This window comes from Panthera leo, chromosome B3, assembly GCF_018350215.1.
Source record: "Panthera leo isolate Ple1 chromosome B3, P.leo_Ple1_pat1.1, whole genome shotgun sequence".
In the NCBI taxonomy this organism is placed as follows: Eukaryota; Metazoa; Chordata; class Mammalia; order Carnivora; family Felidae; genus Panthera; species Panthera leo.
Window position 1 is genome coordinate 19,428,786 of NC_056684.1, and position 23,715 is coordinate 19,452,500.

Consider the following 23,715-nt stretch of genomic DNA (forward strand, 5'->3'; position numbering starts at 1 on the left):
TAAGCATCTGCAGAGCCTGCTTGGTATTCTCTCTCCCCCCTCCCCAACCCCCGCCCCTGCCTCTCCCCTGCTAGTATGCTTGCAAGTGCTCTCTCTCTCTCTCTCTCTTCCTCTCTCTCTCTCTCTCAAAATAAATAAATTAACTTAAAAAAAAAACCCACAAACAAATGTTAGAAAGCAACTTGGGAATTCTCAATGGCCTTTCTCATAAGACGCTTAGACCAGTTTCTGAAGACGCTTAGATACTTAGGAGGACTGCCTAAGTATCATGATCTTTCCCCTGCCGTTCATGCTGTCCAGGAAGAGTGTGCTGGCATGTCACTGGCACACCAGCAGACATGAAGTGGAGTGGCAGGGACAAAGGTGGCTTACTGCAGACGAGAGGTACGGAAGAGAATAACAGACCACTTTCACTGCAGGTCTGGTCTCTTCCCTGATGGCTCTATTCTGCTGGGTGAGTGCTAATGTGCCCAAAGTCCATGACCTGACACTGTCCTGCACTGGACATGCCACGTGTCCTGCGAATCAATTCCCCTGTGCCTGTTGAGCTGTCCTGGAATGTATCCAGGCAAAGGCTGCATGGGCTCTTGGCTTCCCTCAGTCCCGTGGGGCTGACTACACTGTCCCGCACTGACCTTAGCTTCCCTTCATCCTCATGACATTCTGTCCTTCCCTGGAGGCCACTCTCTCATAGCAGCCTGAGCACCACCCTATGTCCTACCATCATCATCACACTACCTGGAATCACCCAGGACAGCCACTGAGCATCCCAGACCTGCTGAATCCACCTCTGAGGTGGGGCCCAGCCCTGGGCCTGCTCTTCAACCAAGCATCCTAGGTGGGTCACTGGGGCAGTCTTGCTCTCTGCCATGTCTGGTGCTTGCTCTCCAGGGACCTCCCGCTGCTCCTCAGCCACCAGGCGGCGCTGTCCCAGCAGGTAGGCCATCGACCCCAGCTTTCCCTGGTACCTCACCCAGCCCATGTGGCTACTGCCCCCCCCTTCCTGCTGGACTCACCAGCCCCCCGATCTCTAAGCCCTCCTCTCTAAGTTGGATTTCCACACACTCTTTTACTTTGGGGACCCCAGACTCCACCACTACCTTGGATGCAGTGCTGTCCTGTGCCCCCTGCTGCTGGCCCCTGGGACCACTGTTCCATCAGACCTCTCTACCCCTTCCTGACGCGGTAACTGCTCTCTGGCACAGAGGGCCCAGGTGGAGTACCACCAGGCTGCACTCATCACCCCTGTGCACCTCTGCCCATGCCAGTTCTCCAAATTCTTAAGAACCTTCTTCCTAGTATAACCACCCCGGAAAATCCCTGCTTCAACCTGCTGCACCTCTGTGCTAAAACTGCAGAAAGCTGATAATAATCATGGGCCTACCTCAGAATCACCCTTCCCTCCACCCTGTCTCTTTCCCTGAGTTTCTGCCCTGAGGCTTATCTGTGACTGAGCTTCTGGAAGAGGCATGGACAAGCCCTTGAAAGTGGAATTTTTTTTTTATTTTTTATATATTAAAAAAGATCTTTTTTAAGTTTATTTATTTGAGACAGGCAGAGACAACATGAGTGGGGGAGGGGTAGAGAAAGAGGGAGAGACAGAGAGAATCCCAAGCAGACTCTGCACTGTGAGCACACAGCCGGATGAGGGGCTTGAAATCATGAAATTGTGAGATCATGATCTAATCTGAAGCTGAGAGTCAGACACTTAACCCACTGAGCCACCCAGGCGCCCCTTGACTATGGAATCTAACATGGCTGCTTCCTCCTCCCCTGCTCCTCCTCCTCCTTCTCCCCTCCTCTCCCATTGCCCTCCACATCACCCCACTCTTGCTCTCTCCCCATCTCTGGCTCTACCTGCTGTTACTGGCCTGCCCATCCCACTTACCCCAAGATTGTAGGGACGTTCCCCGAGAGTCAGGAACACTTTCCATTCCCACAGAGACATCCTCTATCCATCTAGGCCATACTTGGGGAAGACTAAGTGACTGGGGCTACAGGGCAGTCATATTGTGAGATTCCAGGACAGTGTAAGGGTAGAGTCAGTAGCAGATTTTAAGGGAAAAAAAATCAGTCCTTTATTAATAATTACTGAATCTTGCCACCATTTATAAATCGCAGGGGGAAACAGAGCAGATTAATCCATGCATAATTCAATGCTCCATTTTAAAGGAATGGTAGAAGAAATTTAAAATGGAATCAACCGTAATTTATGCTTGATATGTATCAGTGGAATTCTCCATTTTGTTACTTTTCTTTTTTCAGAAGCTATTAGATAATTCAAAACATCAATATCCTTAGATATCACCCATCATTTATCAAACAGCTGTAATATTTAGCTAAGCAAAATATGCCCAACCAGAAACACTCAGCTTCTCACAAATCACTGTGGGTTGGTGCAGAGGGAAAGGAACAGCTTTCTACCTAATGTGCTAATCATGACTGCACCCAGCCCAGAGGCTAGATATGCCGAAAGCCCTCTCCAAGCTGCTGCCTCCATGCGGGCGCTGGAGGTCCAGAGCCAGGGGCACCTCCCACCTCCCAGCAATGGTATGGCTGGAGAAGAAGCATTTGCACGAGGCATCTTTACTTTCTGTGAGATTTTTTTTTTTTTGTTTAAGTAGGCTCCACACTTAGCATGGAGCCCAATGCATGGCTTGAACTCATGACCCTGAGATCAAGACCTGAGCTAAGATCAAGAGTCGGATGCTCAACCGACTGAGCTACCCAGGTGCCTCTCCTGTGAGATTCTTAAGCCCCTTCCAGTGGCATCAGTTATCTACTGACATTCGGAGCTAAGACTCTCTCCTGGAGTCTTCATCCCAGCTCTCAAGGCCAGTCAAGACCAGCACTGCAAGTTCCTCTCCTGGCTATCTGGCTATGCTCATTCAACTCAACCTTTCTGGGCCCATTTCGACCCTCGTCCTTCCCACATTCTGGCCATAGGGACAGAAAGTGGATGGATTTGAGAGGGTCAGGAGGTTGAGGCATGAGACGAGGGACTCTGAAATAAGTGGGTGCCCCAGGAGGGGGCTCATTAACCAGGAGGCAAGTCCCAGTTCTGGTTGGGCATATAGAACCTTCTGTTTCCCAGCCTTGTAAGGTTGGAGAATACTTACTGGTTCGAAGCATACTTACTGGTCTGTAAGATATTAGGAGAGCCGTGGGTGGAAGGAGCTGTGTGGGTGTAAATTGCCATCATTATTACAACTTCCAGGAAGGGAGGAAGACCTACCATCACAATCCCCGCCTTTGCCAGGTATAGCCCCACGTTTTAAGAGCCAATAGTGGAAAACCAAAACTCGCTGAGGTTTGCTATCTCCCTCGGCTTCGGGTTCATTACCTGTGTAGTCTTCTTCGTCCTCAGGAACCTCGGCCTGGGGCGGTGATAGAGCGGCCTTGGGTGGCTCCAGCTCCGGGGTCGAAAGTTCCAGCATCCGAGAGCGAGACTGATGGGAAATGAAAGTGTTGTATGGGTGCTCCGCTGTGCCGTACAAGATGAGGCTCCATTCTTTCAATTTCCCTGGAAGACACCAAGCCCAGAGTTACCGGACAGCCATGAAACCTCCCTCAGAAAGTCCTTGAGGCGCCTGGCCCAAGGCTGCCATCACTCACAGAAGAGCCAGGCGCAGGGTTCCGCCTGGGGGGCTCTTCACCCACCATCTAGTCACCGGAGAACCAAGGACGTGCCGACTGCCCAGGCCATGTTCTCTGTCCCCCAGTCTCACCATGGCTCTGCTGATTGGCTTCCTTGCCCTCTGGCCTATCCAGTGGGTGGACCTGGGGCCTGGCCCTGAGCCTTGTCCCATTTCCTTCCAAATGTGAAAGCTGGATTCCATATACCAAGGAGTCCTGCTATTTGGATCCTTGACCCTGGATCACACGAAGATTGGTCTTGGGATCCTTCCTATGTAGCCCGCCAAGGTGGGTGGGAAGTGTGGTAGGGTGGGAATAGCAGTGCAAACCCAAATGTCCCCAGATGCTGGGTGTAGAGAGGATGTCCTCAAAAACGGCAGAATGGGGGCACCTGGGTGGTTCAGTCAGTTGGGCATCTAACTCTTGATTTCGGCTTGGGTCACGATCTCTCGGTTCGTAAGTTCAACCCCCACTTCAGGCTCTGTGCTGGCAGTGTGGAGCCTGCTTGGGATTCTCTCTCTCTGCCCCTCCCCTGCTCACTTTCTCTCTTCTTTCTCTCTTTCTCTCTCTTCTCTTTCTCTTTCTCTTCTCTCTCTCTCTTTCTCTCTCTTCTCTTTCTCAAAATAAATAAACTTAAAAAAAAAAAGCCAGGATGAATGGCACAGAGGCTGGATTGTGCATGGGGAAGTGAGAAGCTTGGGGAGGAGGGGTAAGGGCAGTGTGCCCAGCCATGAGTGAACAGGGGTGGGGACCCCACCGTCTACTTCCATGTGGGAATGATGGCCCATGCTGCTAGGTCTTCCCAGGGGTACAGAGAAGTGGAAATCTGGCCTGCAATTTGTAGGTGAAATCCCTGATCTTATAAAACACAGTAGAAGCCAAGTTAGATATGCCTGGGGCTGGCCCAGCTACACGCACCACGGGTCTGAGCTTCCCTTCCTAACTATGTGTTCCCAGCATTCAGGGAGGTGAGACCATATTGAGGAGGTCATTGCTGTTATTCTTGTGCAAATGAGAGGCTGAGGTCCAATGTGGCCAGCAGGGGACACACTGCTCATGCTGAAGGACTCACTGCCTCTCCACCCCAGCAACCATGCAGCTGTGAGCCACCTCAATGAACCCTCATGACAGGCCACAGTGACCCAAGCTAGGGACAGTGTCTTTGCCAGCTTTGCATCTGTGTCAGCTGGGAAAAATCTCTGGCTTCCTCTTCATTTTCTATCATTGGGTTTCTTGGCAATCGGAATGCTTTAGGTGACGGGAATTATTGCTCTGATTAGTCCCTAAGTGATTTGTCTTTTTATTGTCGCTTCTGTTCACACTATTCCACTTCTTTCCTCTGAATGGCAGGCCATCTGTCTTTAGATATCTGTCTATACACTATTTTTGCCACATGGTCAGCTCTGCCGGTATAACTTTATCTTTTATTCCAGTTCCAGGAATCCCTTGGACTCCCTAAATTCTACAACACGGGCTCCTGCTTGTCCACATACCCCAGAAGCCTGTGGGCTAAAACCCATACTGTCCTAGGAGGACAGAGGCAGGACTGGCCTGCAAATACCAGGCCACACTTAAAACTTACTGTGTTGTACCCCCCCCCCCTTTTTTAAAAATTTTTTAATGTTTAATTATTTTTGAGAGAGAGACAGAGTGCAAGCAGGGGAGGGGCAGAGAGAGAGCGGAAACACAGAATCTGAAGCAGGCTCCAGGCTCTGAGGTGTCCGCACAGAGCCCGACACGGGGCTCAACCCCATCAATGGTGAGATCATGACCTGAGCAGACTTAATGGACTGAGCCACCCAGGTGCCCCTTATTGTGCTCTTCTTAATGGTGTCTGATTTTGATTCAGTTACACAACGCAGCACAGAACCACACTCTAGCCAACCAAGGTCCCAGGCCCCGAAAGCCTGCAGCCCTCAAGCTGTTCCAAGTCAGGCCCCACGTCACCTGGGCCTTTCCCGGACTGGCCAGGGCTAGAGGATGCAGGTCCTTGAATTTGCAAAAATATTCCTGAGCTATTTCCCAGTATATGGACTTCCAAAGGGCCTGGTTCTTTTAGACACTCCGTGACCATTTCCCTAACACCATGAGAAGCACTTCACCCGGGTGCAGGTGCAGAAAACACAGTCCCTGATTATGAACTGTCATCCATTCTCAACTTCTGAAGACCAAATTAGAGCCAGATTTCAAAACCACAGAGGAGCCGGGCACGTTAACTGCAGGGTGAGGAACCGATTAAGGGGGAGCACGAGGACCACACGACAGGGAACAAGGCTCTGTAAGCTGTCATTTGAGTCAAGACCTGTTTCCGCCCTGTATCGTGTCTCCCAAAACACCCACGAAAGCCCTCACCACTAAAATTAGACTCGTATTTTCAGATATGGCTTTGGTAGGACAAACAAAAGAGGCTGCTCTGAGCTCAGGATCAGCAAGCACCCGGCGGAGGGAGGGGGAGCAGGAGGAATTCAAAGAAACCAAGACAGTAGATCCTCAAAGTTCTCAGCACAAGGAGAAAAATCATTTTTTTTCTCTGTGTGTGTGTGTGTGTGTGTGTGTGTATGAGACAATGGATATTGACCCACTTATTGTGGTAACTACATACAATCTAGGTAAGTCAGGTCATTATGCTATACATCATAAACTTTTTCTTCTTTTTTTAAAATAGTTTCTTTTCGGGAAGCCTGGGTGGCTCAGTCAGTTGAGTGACGAACTTCGGCTCAGGTCATGATCTCACGGTTTGTGAGTTCAAGCTCCGAGTTGGGCTCTGTGTTGACAGCTCGGAGCCTGGAGCCTGCTTCTGATTCTCTCTGCCCCTCCCCCATTCATGCTCTGTCTCTGTCTCAGAAGTAGATAAACATAAAAAAATTTTTTTAAATAGTTTCTTTTCTTTTTTTTTTTAATGTTTATTCATTTTGGGGGGGAGGGGCAATGAGAGAGAGGGGGACAGAGTTTCCACAGAGGGCTCTGTGCTGACAGCAGAGAGCCGATGCTGGGCTTGAATTCATTGTGCAAGATCATGTCAGACCCTTAACCGAATGAGCCACCCAGGTACCCCTGTACATCATAAACTTCTACAATGCTGAGTGCCAGTCATATCTCAATAAAACTGAAAGGAAAAAAAATATTAAGAAACCAGCAGGAGGAGCTGCCTTGGGGTGGTAGGAGGGGAGGCTGCAGTTCAGGAATAGGAAAGAAACTTCATTTTTACTGTATTCCCTTAGGGACTGTTGGATTTTTGTTTTGTTTTGTTTTTAAGCCACAGCATTTGTTACCTTTCAGATATATAATTAAAAATTTGTTTTTTAATGTTTATTTATTTTTGAGAGAGAGAGACACACAGAATCCAAAGCAGGCTCCAGGCTCTGAGCTGGCAGCACAGAGCCTGATGTGGGGCTTGAATCTACAAACTGTGAGATCATGACCTGAGCCGAAGTTGGACACTTAACCGACTGAGACACGCAGGTGCCCCTCACATATACAATTTGAGAAGAAATCTAAGTTTAATGAAGAAAAGGGGGGGGTTGTATACTCAAAGAAAAAACATTAAAAAAACAGGATATTTGGTGCTTTGGGTTTATGTTTCTGAATAAGTAATAAATATGAATGAATATGAATAGCTAAAAATCCAAAAGTATAAAAGGGAATATGGTGGAAGTCTCCCTCTAGCCCTGTCCCCTGGCCACCATCTTTCTCATCACAAGCAACCCCATTACTTGTTTCTTATGTACCGTTCCAGAAGCATTTTATTCTTTTTATTCTTTACCAACAGATATGAGCATATATATTTTGTCCTGTCCCCTTTATCAACACACCTGCTACACCTTCTGCACCTTGCTTCTTCCATTAGCAAGGCATCTCGGTGACCTTCCCATCCCTGCAGCAGAGAGACAATGAATCATTTAACAGTCTCCTACTGGTGGGCATTTAGGTTGTTTCCAATTTGCAATTACGAACAGTGCTATAACCTTGGTCACATGAGGAGGGGCCCGGAGAGGTAGAAAGAGGTGTGTGTGGCCCGGTCCCCAGTGTCAGCTCCCTCCACGCTAACCATCCCCAGAGTTTGCCCTCGCTCTGGGGGAGATGAGACATGTGAATGTGGAAGAACCACAGAAAAGTAGAAGGAGAACATAGCTGGGGCTACCCCAGAGCAGAGACTGGGTCCACACTCGACAGAACTGCCGTCCAGGGGCAGGACGATTGAAAAACGTTGGCCTGCTTTGGACAAAGCATTTAGCCAGAATGTATTATTTACTATTCAGGACACTCAGCATGCCTGTTCAAGTTTACTGGGACAAAAAACCAAGCAGTTCCATTAATTCCTTAATTTCCAGCAGGGAGGTCTTAAAAGACATCCAAATCCAAATTCTTTGGTTTTTCTTTCCATCAGCCTCCTGAGATTGTAAAGAAAGAACAACAAATCCACCTGCTTAGCTGCTTGGGGCCAGCACTGTCAGGACTCTGCCTCCAGATGTCACCAGCAAAGCCCAGGCAACAGTAATTGTGTCCCAGGCACACGATAATCCTGGCTAATGCCAATAAATGGCTTTATCATCATTCACTATCTTCAGTGCAGCATTTCCCCTTGATGAATTGAATTGGTAATGAACAAACAGGATTATTCCTATTATCCAAAGGAAGAACCAGAATTAAGGAAGACTACGGTTGAATTTGCCAATAGGAAAGTACCAGCAGTAATAAAGCTTTTCTTTGCCTCATATTTTGAGTGAAGCATTAAAAATCCTTGAGAGGGGAATTTACAATTGGAGACAAAGAGGGTAGAAGTGGGGGAAAGTTTTTGTTAGGCTAAGAACTCTGAGCTAATACTTTGAATTCTTGGGTTTTCTTTGGGCATAAGAAGTTATTAACAATAAAGAATTTATTAATCCTCCCCCGCCCTTATATTGAAAACATGCAGGGAGAAATTCTTTAGTCAAAACATAGTAAAGAAAGAGAGGCCAAAAAAAAAAAAAATTAAGAAAGAAATACATTTCAGTCTCCGCCCTCCCTCCAGCCCCAACCCAGTGGAAGTTTTTTCCACATAAGGGCCAGTGAACCTGACTTACAAAGTTAATGAAGTTTAATGAAGAGGTTTTGGTGGAAGGAATAAAAAAGGCTCACCTCCATCTGTTTATAAAAATATACAAAAACACTTTAAAGGGAGGATTTTATGGTATGTGGATTATAGTTCACTATATTTCAATAAAGCTATTATATGAAATACTGTATATATATATATGTATACACACACACACACACACGTGTGTATTATAGACAGAGAGAAACCCCAACATTTACTCAATAAATTTAACACATAATTAAAAATGAACTTTAAGTCCACATTATGGCAACTAAGAGGGAGGAGAATAAAGGGAATTTAGGAAACAACGTGAAAAGGACAAGGAAGAGCGTCCACACATGTGGGCCACCATGTGTGCGCATGTAGGCGCACACACACGCACACCTGTGCATGTTTCCCTCAGAGCCCAGTGCAAGACAGGGGGGATGAGAGAATCTTCCCTACAATCTTGTAGTCATAAAAAACATTAAAGATGGTATTTTCAGTACCCGGAAAAGGATCTAAGAATCCTAAGAGCTAGTGTTCATTTAGGTGAAGGTAGACCAAGTACGAATTCAGTAAAAGAACAATAGTGGTCCTGTACGTCAATGCACAAAATAGCATTTTCCTTAATGGCTCCCTAAGGTTAGGTAGGATACCATCTTTTTAACGTTTTTTTTTTTTTGCTTTTTTCAAAGTAATGAATTAACAGTTTGAAAAGTCAAGCAATGGTACACAGTCTAGACCAATGGTACACAGTCTAGTCTTTCCGTTACCGCCCCCTCCCTCTCTGAGTCCTTTTTTGGGACACGGTATCTTTTCACACTCAGAGCGTCTATTCTAGCACTTAGTACCTCATTGCTTGATTAAATGTGTGTATGCTATGTCCTGGTTTCTCAGGTTTTTTTTTTTTTAAGTTCATTTATTTATTTTGAGAGAGAAAGAGAGAAAGAGAGAGGGAAGAGAATCCAACAGGATGCACACTGTCAGTGGAGAGCCCAATGCGAAGCTCCATCTCACGAATGTCAGATCAAGACCTGAGCTGAAATCAAGAGTCAGATGCTTACCCAACTGAGCCACCCAGCGCCCTTGGTTTCTCAGTTTTAGACACCATCCAGTGACATCCTACCTAGGATATGAAAGAGAAGCCCCACTCTCACGCCATCCCTCATATACTCACATCCTTCCCCATATACCCAACACTCTGTTGACATGATTTCTTACTGGGTCAGTATTCAGTGTCTTCTCCCCCACCTTCCTCCCATTTCATTTTGTGGGAGATTTCCTCAGGGATTCTAACCTATCTATTGACTTCCTAAGTTTTGCCTCACGCTTAAAATTTTCAAAGTATTTATCTGGTTCTCCCAATGTTCTTTTTTTATAATACAGAATCCTGTTCTTGGTTTATAGATGAAATATTTTCTCTTCTCTTCCCTGAGGACACCTATGAGATAACGGAATTTATATATTGGTCTCTGCCCTAGTTCCTGGTACAGAGCTCCTGAGACCCTTGTTATTTCCTAAGTGATAAGGACAATAGGAACATCTCTTGTTAAAACATTTGTCTTTGACCCTGTCCCTAACTCAGGACTCCTAAAACCCTTGCAAACTCCTAAGTGATAATAAGGAGCATCCTTTGTTCTCTGGAAGTGACTCTGGGCGAGCTCCTGGATGAGGGTTGGTCACCAAAAAGACTAAGCTAAGATTAGTAGCTTGGAATCTTCAGCCCTGCCCCCAACTTCTCTAGGGAGGGGCTAAAAATAAAGATAGTAACGGACTATGCCTATATGAGAAAGCCTCCTTAATATCCCAACAGTATGTGGTTTGGTGAACTTCTAGGTCGGCAAACACACACCAGGAAAATGGCGCACCCCAACTCTGCACGGATGGAAGCTCCTACTCTCAGGGCCCTGCCAGACCTCGCCCTGTGTATCTCTTCATCTGGCTATTTATCTGTATCCTTTACCATTTCCTTTAACAAATGGATAAGTGTAAGTAAGAGCTTCCCTGAGTTTTGGGAGTCATTCTCCCAAATTAAATGCATCCCAAGAGGAGGTCTTTAGAGCACCCATCTCTGGCTGGTAGGTCAAAAGCACAGGTGATAACCCAGACTTGTTACTGGCTTCTGAAGTGTATGTGAGTGTGTAAGGGGGAGCCAGGGGCAGTCTTGTGGGACTGAGACCTTAAGCTGTGGGATCTAACGCTATCTCTGATGGTGTCAGAACCAAGTTAAATTGTAGGACGTCCAACTGGTGTGACTGAGAATTGCTTGTTGTGGGGGGGGGAAAAACACACATTTGGCGACCAGAGGTGTCAGAGGTGAAGTGTTTTGTGTGAATAGTAGACACACAGGAGGAACACAGACTAGGGAATAACTAATGTTCTCCTTACACAGGGGAACTTAATTTTTCTATTTTGTAATACCAATTAAAGTCAGTTGAGTGTCTGACTTTGGCTCAGGGCATCACTGATCATGAGTTCAAGCCCCAAATCAGGCTCGCTGCTGTCAGCGTGGAGCCTACTTGGGATTCTCTCTCTCCCTCTCTCTCTCTCTGCCCTTCCCAGGCTAGCACTCTCTCTCTTAAAAATAAGATAAACATTAAAAAAAAACAATTATAGTTTTTCTGCCTTGCTCCTTCCCCTCCAAGTTTCTTCTCTGTTCGAGTTTGTTTCTGTTTTAATGTCAGATAATTTCCTCAAATGTCTGGTGGTCCTTGTACTGAGGTGTGCCTCAATAGTGAGGCACTACAAAGCTGATTGACAGTTCTGTGTGCTGGAATATGGAAACATATTTTTTTGTTTGTTTCTTCACTTTGTACACGGCCAACTTGCTGGCTTGTGCAATGTGAGAAAGGAAATGCCATCACAGTGTATGAGGTGGCTCAGATGTACACAACATTTACATAGTAATGTGAACACTTCCCATCAGAAACAATGGAGGTCAGAGCAAAGCATATCTTTACACCACTGAAATTAAAAAAAAAAAAACACTGCCGACCCAGAATTCCATAAAATGAAAATACTATTTACGACTAGGTGGATACATGGAAACATCACAATGATTTCCTCAAAGCACAAAGTCAATGTGTCAACAAAGGAGCAAACACACACATTTTTCAAGACAAACAAATAAAATTGGTTGAAATAAAGACTTTTTTTGAAATAAACCTAAGCTGAGCAAACTCATGGCCAGCAGGCCAACATGATAAGAAATGATAAAGGAAATTCTTCAGGCAGAAGGAAAATGATACCAGATAAAAAACTGTATCTATAGGAAAGAATAAAGAACACCAGAAATGGTAAATATGTGGATAAAGAAAAAGAGTAGCTTTTTTCCTTCTCTTACTTTCTTTTTTAAAAAATGTTTATTAAAAAAATTTTCAATGTTTATTTCTGAGAGAGAGAGAATGAGCAGGGGAGGTGCAGAAAGAGAGAGGGAGACACAGAATCCAAAGCAGGCTCCAGGTTCTGAACTGTCAGCACAGAGCCTGATGCGGGGCTCGAACTCACGGACAGTTGTGATCATGACCTGAACCGAAGTCGGACACTTAACCGACTGAGTTACCCAGGCGACCCCTTCTCTTACTTTCTTTAAAAGACAAAGACCGCGTAAAGCAAAAATATCACTGTCTGATGGAGTTGGTAATATAGAGAGAAGTAAAATATATGAATTATAGCACAAAGTGGGGAGTTGGAGAATAGAATGACACTGTCATTAGGCTCTTAAATTTGTGAAGGGTGAAGTCCGTGCGATATTAATTCTAAGTAAACTGTAATATATTAAGGCTACATATCGTAATCCTTAGAGTGAACACACAAATATTGCTAAAAAGCCAAGAAGGAAATAAATGTAATATTCAAAATTATTTAATACCTTCCCTCCCAAAAAAAGGCACAAGAAGAGAAACCTTTTCAATATTGTTGGATTTAGTTTGTTAACATGGTGCTTGGAATTTTCATATTAATGCTCCTGAGTGAGACTGGCTGAAAATTCTCCATTCTCATACTGTGCTGTTGGGATTTGGCACCAAGGATATACAGGTTTCATTAAACCACTGGGGATCATTTCCCCTTTTTCAACTGTCTCAAAGAGTTTACAGAATATTGATATTATTTCTTCCATTTGAATGTTTAGTAGAATTTGCCAGTTCATCTATCTGGTGAACTGTTATCCTTGAGTTTTCTTTTCTTTTTTTTTAAATTAAATTTTTTTTTTAATGTTTATTTAGTTTTGAGAGAGAGACAGAGTGTGAACAGGGGAGGAGCAGAGAGAGAGGGAGACACAGAATTTGAAGCAGGCTCCAGGCTCTGAGCTGTCAGCACAGAGCCCAACGCCAGGCTTGAACCCACAAACCGCGAGCGTGAAATCATGACCTGAGCCAAAGTCGGACACTTAACCAACTGAGACAACCAACTGAGTTTTCTTTTAAATTATATAATCAATTTAATAGGATAGTTTCAATCTTTATTTTTTTTCTTGTGTCAGTTTTACTAAGTTGTATTTTTTCTTGGAATTTGCTCATTCCACTTAAAATTTCTTTTCTTTCTTTCTTTTTTTCTTTTGGTCACAAGTTTATAATACCTTCTTACAACAATTTTAATGTATACAGGATTTATAATAATGTTCCTCATTTTCATTCCTGAAATGATATATTCTCAGTTTTTTCCTTGACTGATCCTCCTAGAGGTTTATCAATTTTATTCGTCTCCTCAAAAAACTAACTTATGGTTTTCTTGATTCTCTCTTTCATATTTTTGTTTTCTAGTTCACTAATTCCCGCTATTAAAAAAATTCTTTCTTTCCTCTTTCTTTGCATTGATGTTTTTGGTCTTTCTCTACCATCTCAAGCTGGATGCTTAGCACATTCATTTTTAGCCTTTTGTCCTAATGCATAAATTTCCCTCACTCCACAACTTTCCTGGCATTCCACTTGTTGGGATATGTACTATTTTTATTATCATGTAGTTCTATATATTTTCTAATTTACATTATAATCTTTTTCTTTTGACACATGGGTTATTCGGAAGCATTTTTCAATTTTCAAATGTATGGGCTTTTTCTAAGTCATCTTTTTCTTTTGATTTTTAACTTAAGTGCAATGTCAGAGAACAGGGTTTATATGCTACCAATCCTTACAAATATGCTGAAGCTTGCCAACCAGCCCACTACGTGGCTGATTTTCATAAATATTCCATTTATGCTTGAAAAGAAATTTTATTCTTAGATTGGTGGGTATAGACCCACCAATAGACCCATTAGACAGACCCATTAGATATAACTTGTCAGTTGTGATGTTTGAATCCTATATTCTTGAATCCTGTTTTATCTATCAAATATATTTGAGCATGTTAAATCTCCTACTTAGTGTGTGAGTTTTTTTCCCTTTGTACTTGTAACAGTTTTTTGCTTTCTATGTTTTGAGGCCGTGTTAGAACTGAACCAAATCTTTTATCAATGTGTGGTAATACTCTTTAGAGCTAATGATGCTTTCTGTGCTGACATTTCTGCTTGTCTGATGTTAATATAACCACACCAGCTTTCTTTGGGATGGTATTTTCTTGGTATGTCTTTCTCCACCTGCTTTATTTTTTAATTTTTCTGGTTGTTTATTTGTTGTTTTTCTGTTTTAGAGACCCTTCTTCATTGTTCTTTGGGTCAGTCCCAGCAGGAAGCAGACAGCATAATTAAACGGGGATAATCCAAGGAAGCTTTAATAAAGAGACTGTTTACAAAGGTGTGAGCAGAGCAAAACAAAGTTCCAACTTTGGATAGTGGAGTTCCCTGGGGCTAGTAACAGAACTGGTGTTAAGACCTAAGGTTACTTTATTCTACTGGCTAGGGTGGGGGGGCAGGACTGTGACCCTGGGGAACTCTGGCTGCTGAGGGCAGCTGGAGGAAAAAATAAAATAAACTCATAAATAAATTTTTTTTCTCCCTCCATTTTCCTCTGGAGTTTTGCCTTGGCTGAACTTAACCGTAAGCCATAGGCAAAGAGTCTGAGATGACGCCAGCCTCCTAAGGCAGAGTGGGGTGGAGAAAAATAGACAATGGGGCTGGTAGACACCAGAAACACACTTGGCACGAGAGAAAATATATTTTAAAAAAATCTAATATGACAATTTTTGTCATCTAAAATGAAGCAATTAGTCTATTTACCTTTACTGAAACTAGGACTTCTTTTGAACCACTTGTTTTATGTGTTCTGCCATAGGGTTCTTTTTTCTTGTTTTTCCTTTCATGCCCTGAGGTCCCAGCTTTATGCAGGTGCTATAAAACTCTCTAGGTGGGCTCCCCAGATTCAACGAATACCCTAAGGCACAAGCCACCATCAATCCTCCATTGACCTGACTGTCAACATGTCAATCAGCATTTAAAATTGTTTTCTGTGAGCAAGCAAGGACTAGGAGTCTGTAACAACTTTTAACATTTCAATTCGGTCTTTGATTTGGTCATTTGTTAGCAATTTAGAAAAAAGATTTACCTTAAAAATTTTTTTTAACATTTATTCATTTTTGAAAGGCAGAGAGAGACACAGTGCGAATGGGGGAGGGGCAGAGAGAGAGGGAGACACAGAAACAGAAGCAGGCTCCAGGCTCCGAGCCATCAGCACAGAGCCCAACACGGGGCTCGAACCCACAAACCGCAAGATCATGACCTGAGCCCAAGTCGGCCACTTAACCGACTGAGCCACCCAGGTGCCCCAAGATTTACCTTATATTATAACAAAAACAAAACCAAAACCATTGTGGAGAAAACCAAATCATAAACAACCTGGAATGGAAAAAAAAATTATCAAAACTCTGGAGGAAAATCTTAAGATTATCTTCAAAAAATTAAAGGTCAAATAGCACATGAGGAAAAATATTTATAGGAACTATGACACATGATGGGCTATTACATCTGAATTTTACATGGAGTACTTTCTCAGCAGTGAGGGGGGCCTGGGTGGCTCAGTAGGTTGAGCATCTGACTTTGGCTCAGGTCGTGATCTCATGGTTCCTGTGTTGGAGCCCTGCATGGGGCGCTCTGCTGTCAGTACAGAGTCCGCTTCAGATCCTCTGTCCCTCTCTCTCTGCCCCTCCCCTGCTTGTCCTTTCTCTTTCTCAAAAATAAACATTAAAAAATAATAATAACAACAGCAGTGAGACGTCTTGGGACAAAAACAGAAATGGCAATTTTCCAAAGAAAAAACACACTCTGTACACAAATATTTGGAAAAAAGTGTTCATCCTCATTAGTAATTATCACAATGCAAATTAAGGAGAGATATCATTTATTTCCTCTAGAGCTGGCCAGTGAGTGTGCCTGATGAGATTACAAATTGGTTCAACTATTTTGAAAAGCAAATCCGTAACAGGCATCAAAAGTAGATATGCTTCCATCTCTTACTTGTCTGGTGAATGGTCCCCAGGAAATAATTTTAAATTTAGGAGAAAGCCTTTTGCACTAAGCTGTCTATTTATAATAGCAAAAAAAAAAAAAAAAAAAAAAAGGAAAATAGCCTGCATGTCCAACAATAGATGCATGGCTCAAATAAATTATGGTGTTTCTACTTGGTAAAGTTTTATAAAAAAAAATGCTGCTTACAAAGGATGTATAATGATATTAAAAGATGCTTGATATGCAAGTCATACAAAGAAATCCAAAGTTATGAATGCAGCCTGGTTAGAACTCTATAAAATGTCAGGAAACAGAACACCAAATAGAAATATAGATGTATTTTTGAACATGACATGTTTCTGGGGGAAAAAAAGGCAAATGTTCAAAAATTAAATGCACTTATATATTTGGTCATGGCTCTGGCTGCCAGAATATTGCCCAGTGTGGGCAGCATGGACCTCCAGGTACATCTTTTTTTTACGTTTATTTATTATTGAGAGACAGAGCAAGACAGAGCATGAGCATGGGAGGGGCAGAGAGAGGAGGAGACACAGAATTTGAAGCAGGCTTCAGGCTCTGAGCTGTCAGCACAGAGCCTGATGTGGGGCTTGAACCCACCAACTGCGAGATCATGACCTGAGCTGAAGTCGGATGCCCAACCGACTGAGCCATGCAGGCACCCCTCCAGGTACATCTTTGTACCTAAAGGCTGATTGATGGTACAGGAATGTGACAGAGGAGTTTCGGGGAAGCTCTTTCTCTTCTCCATGCCAATTGATTTTTCATTTTCAACCACATTTAGACTATTATGTGCAAAAATGAAATATTAAAGAAAAAAATATCATCTTTTTATTACGTTCACCATCAGGAGATATGAAACCAACTGGCAATGCCGTGACTCATAACCATGCACAACGGTGGTTGGATTGTCCCCTCACCTATCTGAAGTAGGAATGTTTGTTTTTTTCTTGCACTAGGAGACCTGGGGGATGGCGAGGAGAAGGGAGGCAAAAAGACCAACTGAAACATAGCGAAGCAAATGGGGTTAGAAGTGGGACTTTTGGATAGCTGTGTGTATAGTGACTGTTTGGAAACTTTACTGAAATCTTCAGTTCTGGTTGTTTTTGTTTTTGTTTTTTTTTCATTTTTTTAATGTTTATTTATTTTTGAGAGAGACAGAGACAGAGTGTGAACAAGGGAGGGGCAGAGAGAGGGAGACACAGAATCCGAAAACAGGCTCCAGGCTCTGAGCTATCAGCCCAGAGCCCGACACGGGGCTCGAACTCACAAGCCATGAGATCATGACCTGAGATGAAGTTGGACGCTTAATCAGCTGAGCCACCCAGGCGCCCCTGGTTTTTTGTGTTTTTTTAAAAATTAATTAATTAATTAATTTAGGGAGAGAGCTCAAGCAGGGTAGGGGCAGAGAGAAAATGGGAGAGACAAAGAATTCCAAGCAGGCTCTGTACTGTCAGTGTGGAGCCCCATGGGGGGCTCAAACTGCAAGACCACTACCTGAACAAAAGGTCACTTAACTGACTGACTTTCTTTTAAGTAGGCTTCTTGACTAGCGTGGAGTCCAACACTGGGCTTGAACTCAAGCCCCTGAGATCAAGACCTGAGCTGAGATCAAGTCAGATGCTTAACCGAGGGAGCCACGCAGGCGCCCCTCTTCAGTTCTGTTTCAAGAGAAGCAGGAGTGATACTCTAGAATCGTACTTTCCAGAAATGAGAGTTCAGTGACAAACTTGAAAGCCGGCACAGAAGGCACATGCTTTGAAATCTGACTTTCTTCCTAGCCGAGAGGACAAGATAGATTGAGCCCTGGATCGCAGATTGCAAAATTTCAACTCCTCTTGGAAGCGGAGATGAGCCCAAAACAGATGTCAATTAAACAGCAGTCAGTAAAACAATAAAAACGAGAACAGCTCTCCTCTTAGGAAGAAATGCCTGAAAGAGCTAACTAACTGAAAGGAAATCAGAAAACCATGGAAATTTAGATGGTGAAAAAAGGAAAATTGCAGTCACATAGGAGAGACTAATTTCTTCCACTTTTAACTGATTATTAAATGTTTTTACTGAGTGTGCACAGCCGAAAAGAGAACTGATTAAAATTCTATGAGCTCTTGATTTAAACAAGGTTCATGGGTGCACGCACATTCAGTCATCCAACAACTATTCACAGACTGTGCTCAAAGTGCCTGGCACTGGGGGCGGGAGAGACGAAAGCCTGAGCAATGTGCTTCAGAAGGCAAGCTTTGTCCGCCCACAGCAGAGTCACATTGGACTAGTTCTACCTATGACACTTTTGATCACCTCTGCCTCTGCAATATTTCATCCACATTATTGAAACTCACATTAGATCGGCCACCTGAACATGTGTTTTAGCCCAGGTTCCCTAGAAAATGGGAATCTGAGGCAAAGCCTGGGGACTGAGGCTTTATTGGGAGGTAGGATCTCAGGGCAACAAGAGTGGGGGATGGGTGGGTGGAGGAAGACAGGGGAGGGGGGCAGGGGACAACCCCCCAGCAGGCTGCAGCTTCACAACAAAACAGCAGGGCCCTTGGCCAGGAGACATCCTTCAAAGAGGCTTTGTGGGACGCAGGGAAGGGCAAAAGCTCCCCACCCCCCCACCCCTCCCCTCCGTCTTTTGGGCAAACCTGCTGTGCACTTCCTGATGCGTCACCTGCCCCCTCCAGGAAGCTCAATCCTGGGGAGCCCAGATGTCACACTTCTTCTGGAAGTGGAAAGAAAAGTCACAGCCTCTCCAAGTCCTGCTGGGAAGTACCTGACTCCCCAGAGCCCCTGCAGCTCTTCCCTGTGTGGGAACAACTGTGCCCCAGCCCAGGCTTCACAGCAGGGGGGCAGGGGGGCTGCTCAGGAGATAAACTGGGGGCCAAACCTCTCCACCGGGCAAGAGGGGGGCCCAAGGGCAGAGGGGCTAAGCCAATCTGGAGAGGCATAGAACAGGTCCAGGTGCACTGATGGAATAAATTGTAATCATTACATGTGCTTGGAGATAGAAGGCATGAACTAGCACGAGTAATATTTGAAAAGAACCTTTTACCCTTGGCCTTTCTTTGGTCTTCCATCCAAGTGAGCACAGCATCTTGGTAAGATACTGTATAAGAGTATGAGGCAGAGTTGCAGAACTGGTGACATGTGACACATGTGATAGGTTCCAACATGGCTTAACATCAAGAAATACTTGGTACTTTTAATATTTCAGGCACTATGGTCAAACACCAATCGAAACCCTTAAAAAATCTCACGAAGAATTTTTTTTTTTTCATATAAAATCTTCCTACATTTGAATCTCCTCCAGGCCTGTGAAGTACATACTATGATTCCCATCATGCACGTGCAGTGATGGGGGCTGAGAGGAGAGAGGGTCTGTGACCAGGCCAGCAAGTGGCCCAGTTGGAACTCAGGCCACACCCACCAGAGACTCTGCCCTGGGCTCACCCCAAACAGGTCCCAACACCCATTTCCTGTGCCCAGGACCCCAGTTCATGTGGCAGCCTTGTCTTCCTCCCACCACCACCCTGTCAACTTGACTGTGGTTCAGGGTTGATCTTTATGGCGTGTCTGTCTGTGCCCCCTACAGCTAACTCTGCAGGTTCTGGCAAATGCACTCAAATTCTTCCTGAGCTTCTTTGATCTCGCCCTGGCTTCAACTTTCACGTTTGTGCTAAAAAGAGAACCAAAGATGGGATTCTGCAGAAGCGAGAGCAGGTGGAGTCGGGTGTCCTGGGCTGAGCTCCAAAGAAAGCCAAGATGTGTGAGAACTTCTAAAGTGGCTCTGACCCCGGAGAGCACACCGAGCACAGACACAAAGGCCCCTGAAAAGCCAGTCAGTTTGTGGTGTAGTTAACTCCTCACAGCAGTTTCAAAAGCAAGCTGTTGGTTAGCAAGTTTTGGTTTCTTTTGTTTGGGAAAAAAACATTGCTTAAGAAGACGAAAGAATAGAAATGTACCTGCTGAGTTCAAGACTTGCAAGAGAGTTTTTCCATTCCGTCTGTTGACTGGCCAGTGATCCAGCTTGCCCTCAGCACAGCAACCCTGAATTCTGTTGTTTCCAGATCCCTGGGTTCTCTATAAGCAGAGCCTCTTTAATTTTTCTCAAAGGCAGTAGGGCAGGTCTCTGCCAGTTACCTCTGGGCTGGAACTTTCCCGGAGGGCAAACGGATCCATTCCTAAAGGCTGTGGTTAGAACTACTGCAGGTGAGTGAGAAGGGGGAGGGAGGAGTGGGGGAGACAGGGACCCGAGTTTCCATGACAACCCACTATATGCCAGGTTGTGTTCGAAATGTTCACTCCCATCAGGTGCTCACAACACTCCTATGAGAGAATATTATTGGTCACAAGGTCTTCCAGCCAGTGTCTGTAGCTGGTACGGCCAGTATTGGGACCCAGGCCTTACTACATTCATGTTCTTTTCACCAAATCACACTGTGGTCCCAGGTGCAGAATACCTGGTTGAAATCTCCGGAACTTCTGCTTGTTGGCTTGCTCTCAGGACATTTACCCTCCCATGTTTTTTTTTGTTTGTTAGTTTGTTTTTTAATTTTTTTTAATGTTTATTTCTGAGACAGAGAGAGACAGAGCATGAGTGGGGGAGGGGCAGAGACAGAGGGGGACACAGAATCTGAAGCAGGCTCCAGGCTCTGAGCTGTCAGCACAGAGCCCAACGCGGGGCTCGAACTCACAGACTGCGAGATCATGACCTGAGCTGAAGCCAGACGCTCAACCGACTGAGCCACCCAGGCGCCCCTTCCCTCCCATGTTTTAATTTATATTTTGTTCGGTTACTATGAAGACTGAATATCTTTTGTTGTTCACTGGTTATTTATATCTTTTCTTTATGAATTGTCTTTTTTAGGCTCTTTGATGATTTTTCTGCTAGGGTGCTTTGCATATTTTTTAGATTTTCAAACACTCTTTATATATTAAGGCTATCATAATGTAAAGCCCTGTTTGCCATCACCTAATTATGGGCGTTGAGATGTTAGAGATAAAGAAGGTGTCTGCCTGTGTATTGGAACTTTTTTATACCGGACATTGTTTTTTAACTCTATCTCTTGGATAAATGACTTTTTAGCATATTGAGAATCCAAATGATAACTGCTTGCTGATTAGCAACATTTAGTCAGAAAAGGAGTTTGGTTTATTAATTAAGCAGTTAAACTGATGGCAATTACATGTTTACTCTTCTGAGTGGGCCTTGAGAAGAAATAAACCAATGATTTGTAAGAGCCCCTGATTGTGATGTCTAGTCCTGGCTGAGGTGGGGAGGGGGACCAAGGCTCTACTCAGAGATGGTTTTGCTTTGTTGGGATGAAGAGGAGTTGCAGGGTGGAGGACAGAGCACATTATAAGGTCTGAGCCTTGGTCATATACTGATTGAATGCATCTGCCTAAAGTATACCCATCCCAAAAGAGAGTCCTTGACCTATATGATTCCCAATAAGCAGTGGTGTGCTAGGACCACTTTGCCTTGGTGTATTGATTGAAAACATTTTCAGGGACTTTGTGAAACCTAGCCATTATTAAAAATTAAATGATAAAAGCTTATAGTTAAATTATATTAAGAACAAAGGTAAGAAATACTCAAAGGTCATCACTTCCTAATCATTTTACTGTATTTTGTCATTATCTATGTTTTGGGGAGATTACCTATATACTATGGATCCCATGGAAATACTATATGATGAGGGAGCATGGGGCAGGCTGAGGGCAAAATACAAGCTACTGCCCTCCCTCCCCCCACATCCCAGGTGTGCTGTGTGTGATATTCCCCAGGCACTCCTGGCTGCCCAAGGACAAAGGAAAGGAAAGAAAATAAATGGTTAACTGATAGAGATCACAGTCATACAGGACGTGGGTCTCCATTAGTTTACAAATATCTTAGTAAATTATAAGAAAAAGGCAATCTTATCAACAGTCTAATCTCCAGAAACCTGTAGACTGGAGCCCCAATATCCCCCTGCCTAGTGCTATGGAGAACAAAGGCAAGAAGGAAAAAGCAGGTAAAATTAAATTTCCTTATAACCTGCAGCCCATTGACAAATACTTGAGGCAAATACAGAGTATGACATTTTTCCAGGAACCCCCTACCGTTCTAATGTTAATGCCTTACTAGAGGGAAAAACAACCTTAGCTTGACAATAGAAAGGCCTCGGTATCTTAGGAGTCCTCTTTAGCATAGCAAAGTCCCTCTGGAGGCCTCCCTTTAGACTTTACTTCCCCAACTTCATAGTATATAACTGGCCACTCTTCACAACCTCAGTGCAGCTCTTTCTGCCCACAGGTCCTGTTCCCGTGCTTTAATAAAATCACCTTTTTGCACCAAAGATGCCTTCAAGAATTCTTTCCCCCCAAACCTCATCACTATCTACTGATGGCTACTGTGCATCTCCTCTGAATTCTGCTCTCAGCGACATCATGTTGGTGGCTTGAATTCAGCCATGGTGGGAGCATTTACATGTGGAAATAGATAAACATTACAAAAAAAGGGCTTGATGTACTGTGGATTTTCTGGACATATGAAAGTGAAGGAGGAGGAAATATTCATAATGTAGATTAAGCTTCAAAGGGCATTATATCTGTAGCCATTAAAGAATTGAGGAAATATTCTAGTGTTTGAAAACTATCATCCAATTCAGAAATGAAGTTGTCCATGCCCTTGGCAAATGAATCAGGTTCCAACTTCTATTTATGCCAAAGGAGTTGTTCCTTGCAATTGCAACCACAGATTGGCTAGAGATACAGGAGTCTGGCAAAAATCTCTGAATGTATTCTCTGAGAATCAAGAGCTATATGTAATTTACAATGAGCACAGTGTATCCTTATTATTATTTGTAAACTGCTTGCTACACATACTTTGTATCAGTAACATTTATAATATTGCACTAAGTATATATATGTATCTGTACATACTTGCCCCTGGAGTGCTAGTTGTTAAGTGTTTACCAGCACATAGAACAACGTGGGTCCACGGGTGAGTAAATGGGGAAGGGATGACAGTCCCCAAATAACACCCAAATAAACAAGCCTCTTAATTACCAGGTGACAGAGTCCTCAATTCAACTGCAATTTGTAAATGGGCTAGAGCAGAGGGCTGCAAACTATGGCCACAGACCCACCACCTGATTTTGAATAGTTATGCTGAAACACAGCATATGCATTCATTTACATATTTTCTATGGCTCTTTTCATACTATAATGGAAGAGCTGAGCCGTTGCCACAGAGACCAGAAAGCCTAATATATTTACTATCTGGCCTTTCACAGAAAAAGTTAGCAACCATCAGGCTTGAGTGAAGCGAAAAAGACCATCTGTGAATTACTAGAGTTCATCTAAAATATTTTAGAAATATTTTTCTAATTTTAATTTTATGGTTCTTTTTGCCAAGCAGAAGTTTCTAATTTTATGTGTATAAATCTACTAAAATAATAATCTCCTCTCCAAATGGTTAGCTAATTGTTGAGGGCTTTTATTCAATACCTCATTCTCCCCAGCCCAGCCCCCACACACCAATATGAAACGCTAGATTTAGTGCACCCCTGTGGCTGTACCAGTGGACTCTCTGTTCTGTTCCCCTTGACTTATCTATCTGTATTAGCACCGGCCATACCATTTT

The 23,715-nt window shown here is 43.9% G+C and overlaps 1 protein-coding gene across 2 annotated transcripts in view; it reads right to left on the reverse strand.

The window, feature by feature from the left end:
- Window positions 1–23,715, reverse strand: part of PCSK6 (proprotein convertase subtilisin/kexin type 6) — a 191,033-nt gene that overhangs the window by 22,752 nt on the left and 144,566 nt on the right. The window contains exons 14-15 of one of the 2 annotated variants that reach the window (XM_042941190.1): window positions 3,344–3,523; window positions 3,139–3,177 (exon numbers count right to left, since the gene is read on the reverse strand). In XM_042941190.1, coding sequence (XP_042797124.1) covers window positions 3,139–3,177; window positions 3,344–3,523 — 219 coding nt within the window. The remainder of the gene's footprint in view (window positions 1–3,138; window positions 3,178–3,343; window positions 3,524–23,715) is intronic. The other variant, XM_042941191.1, reaches the window with a different exon arrangement.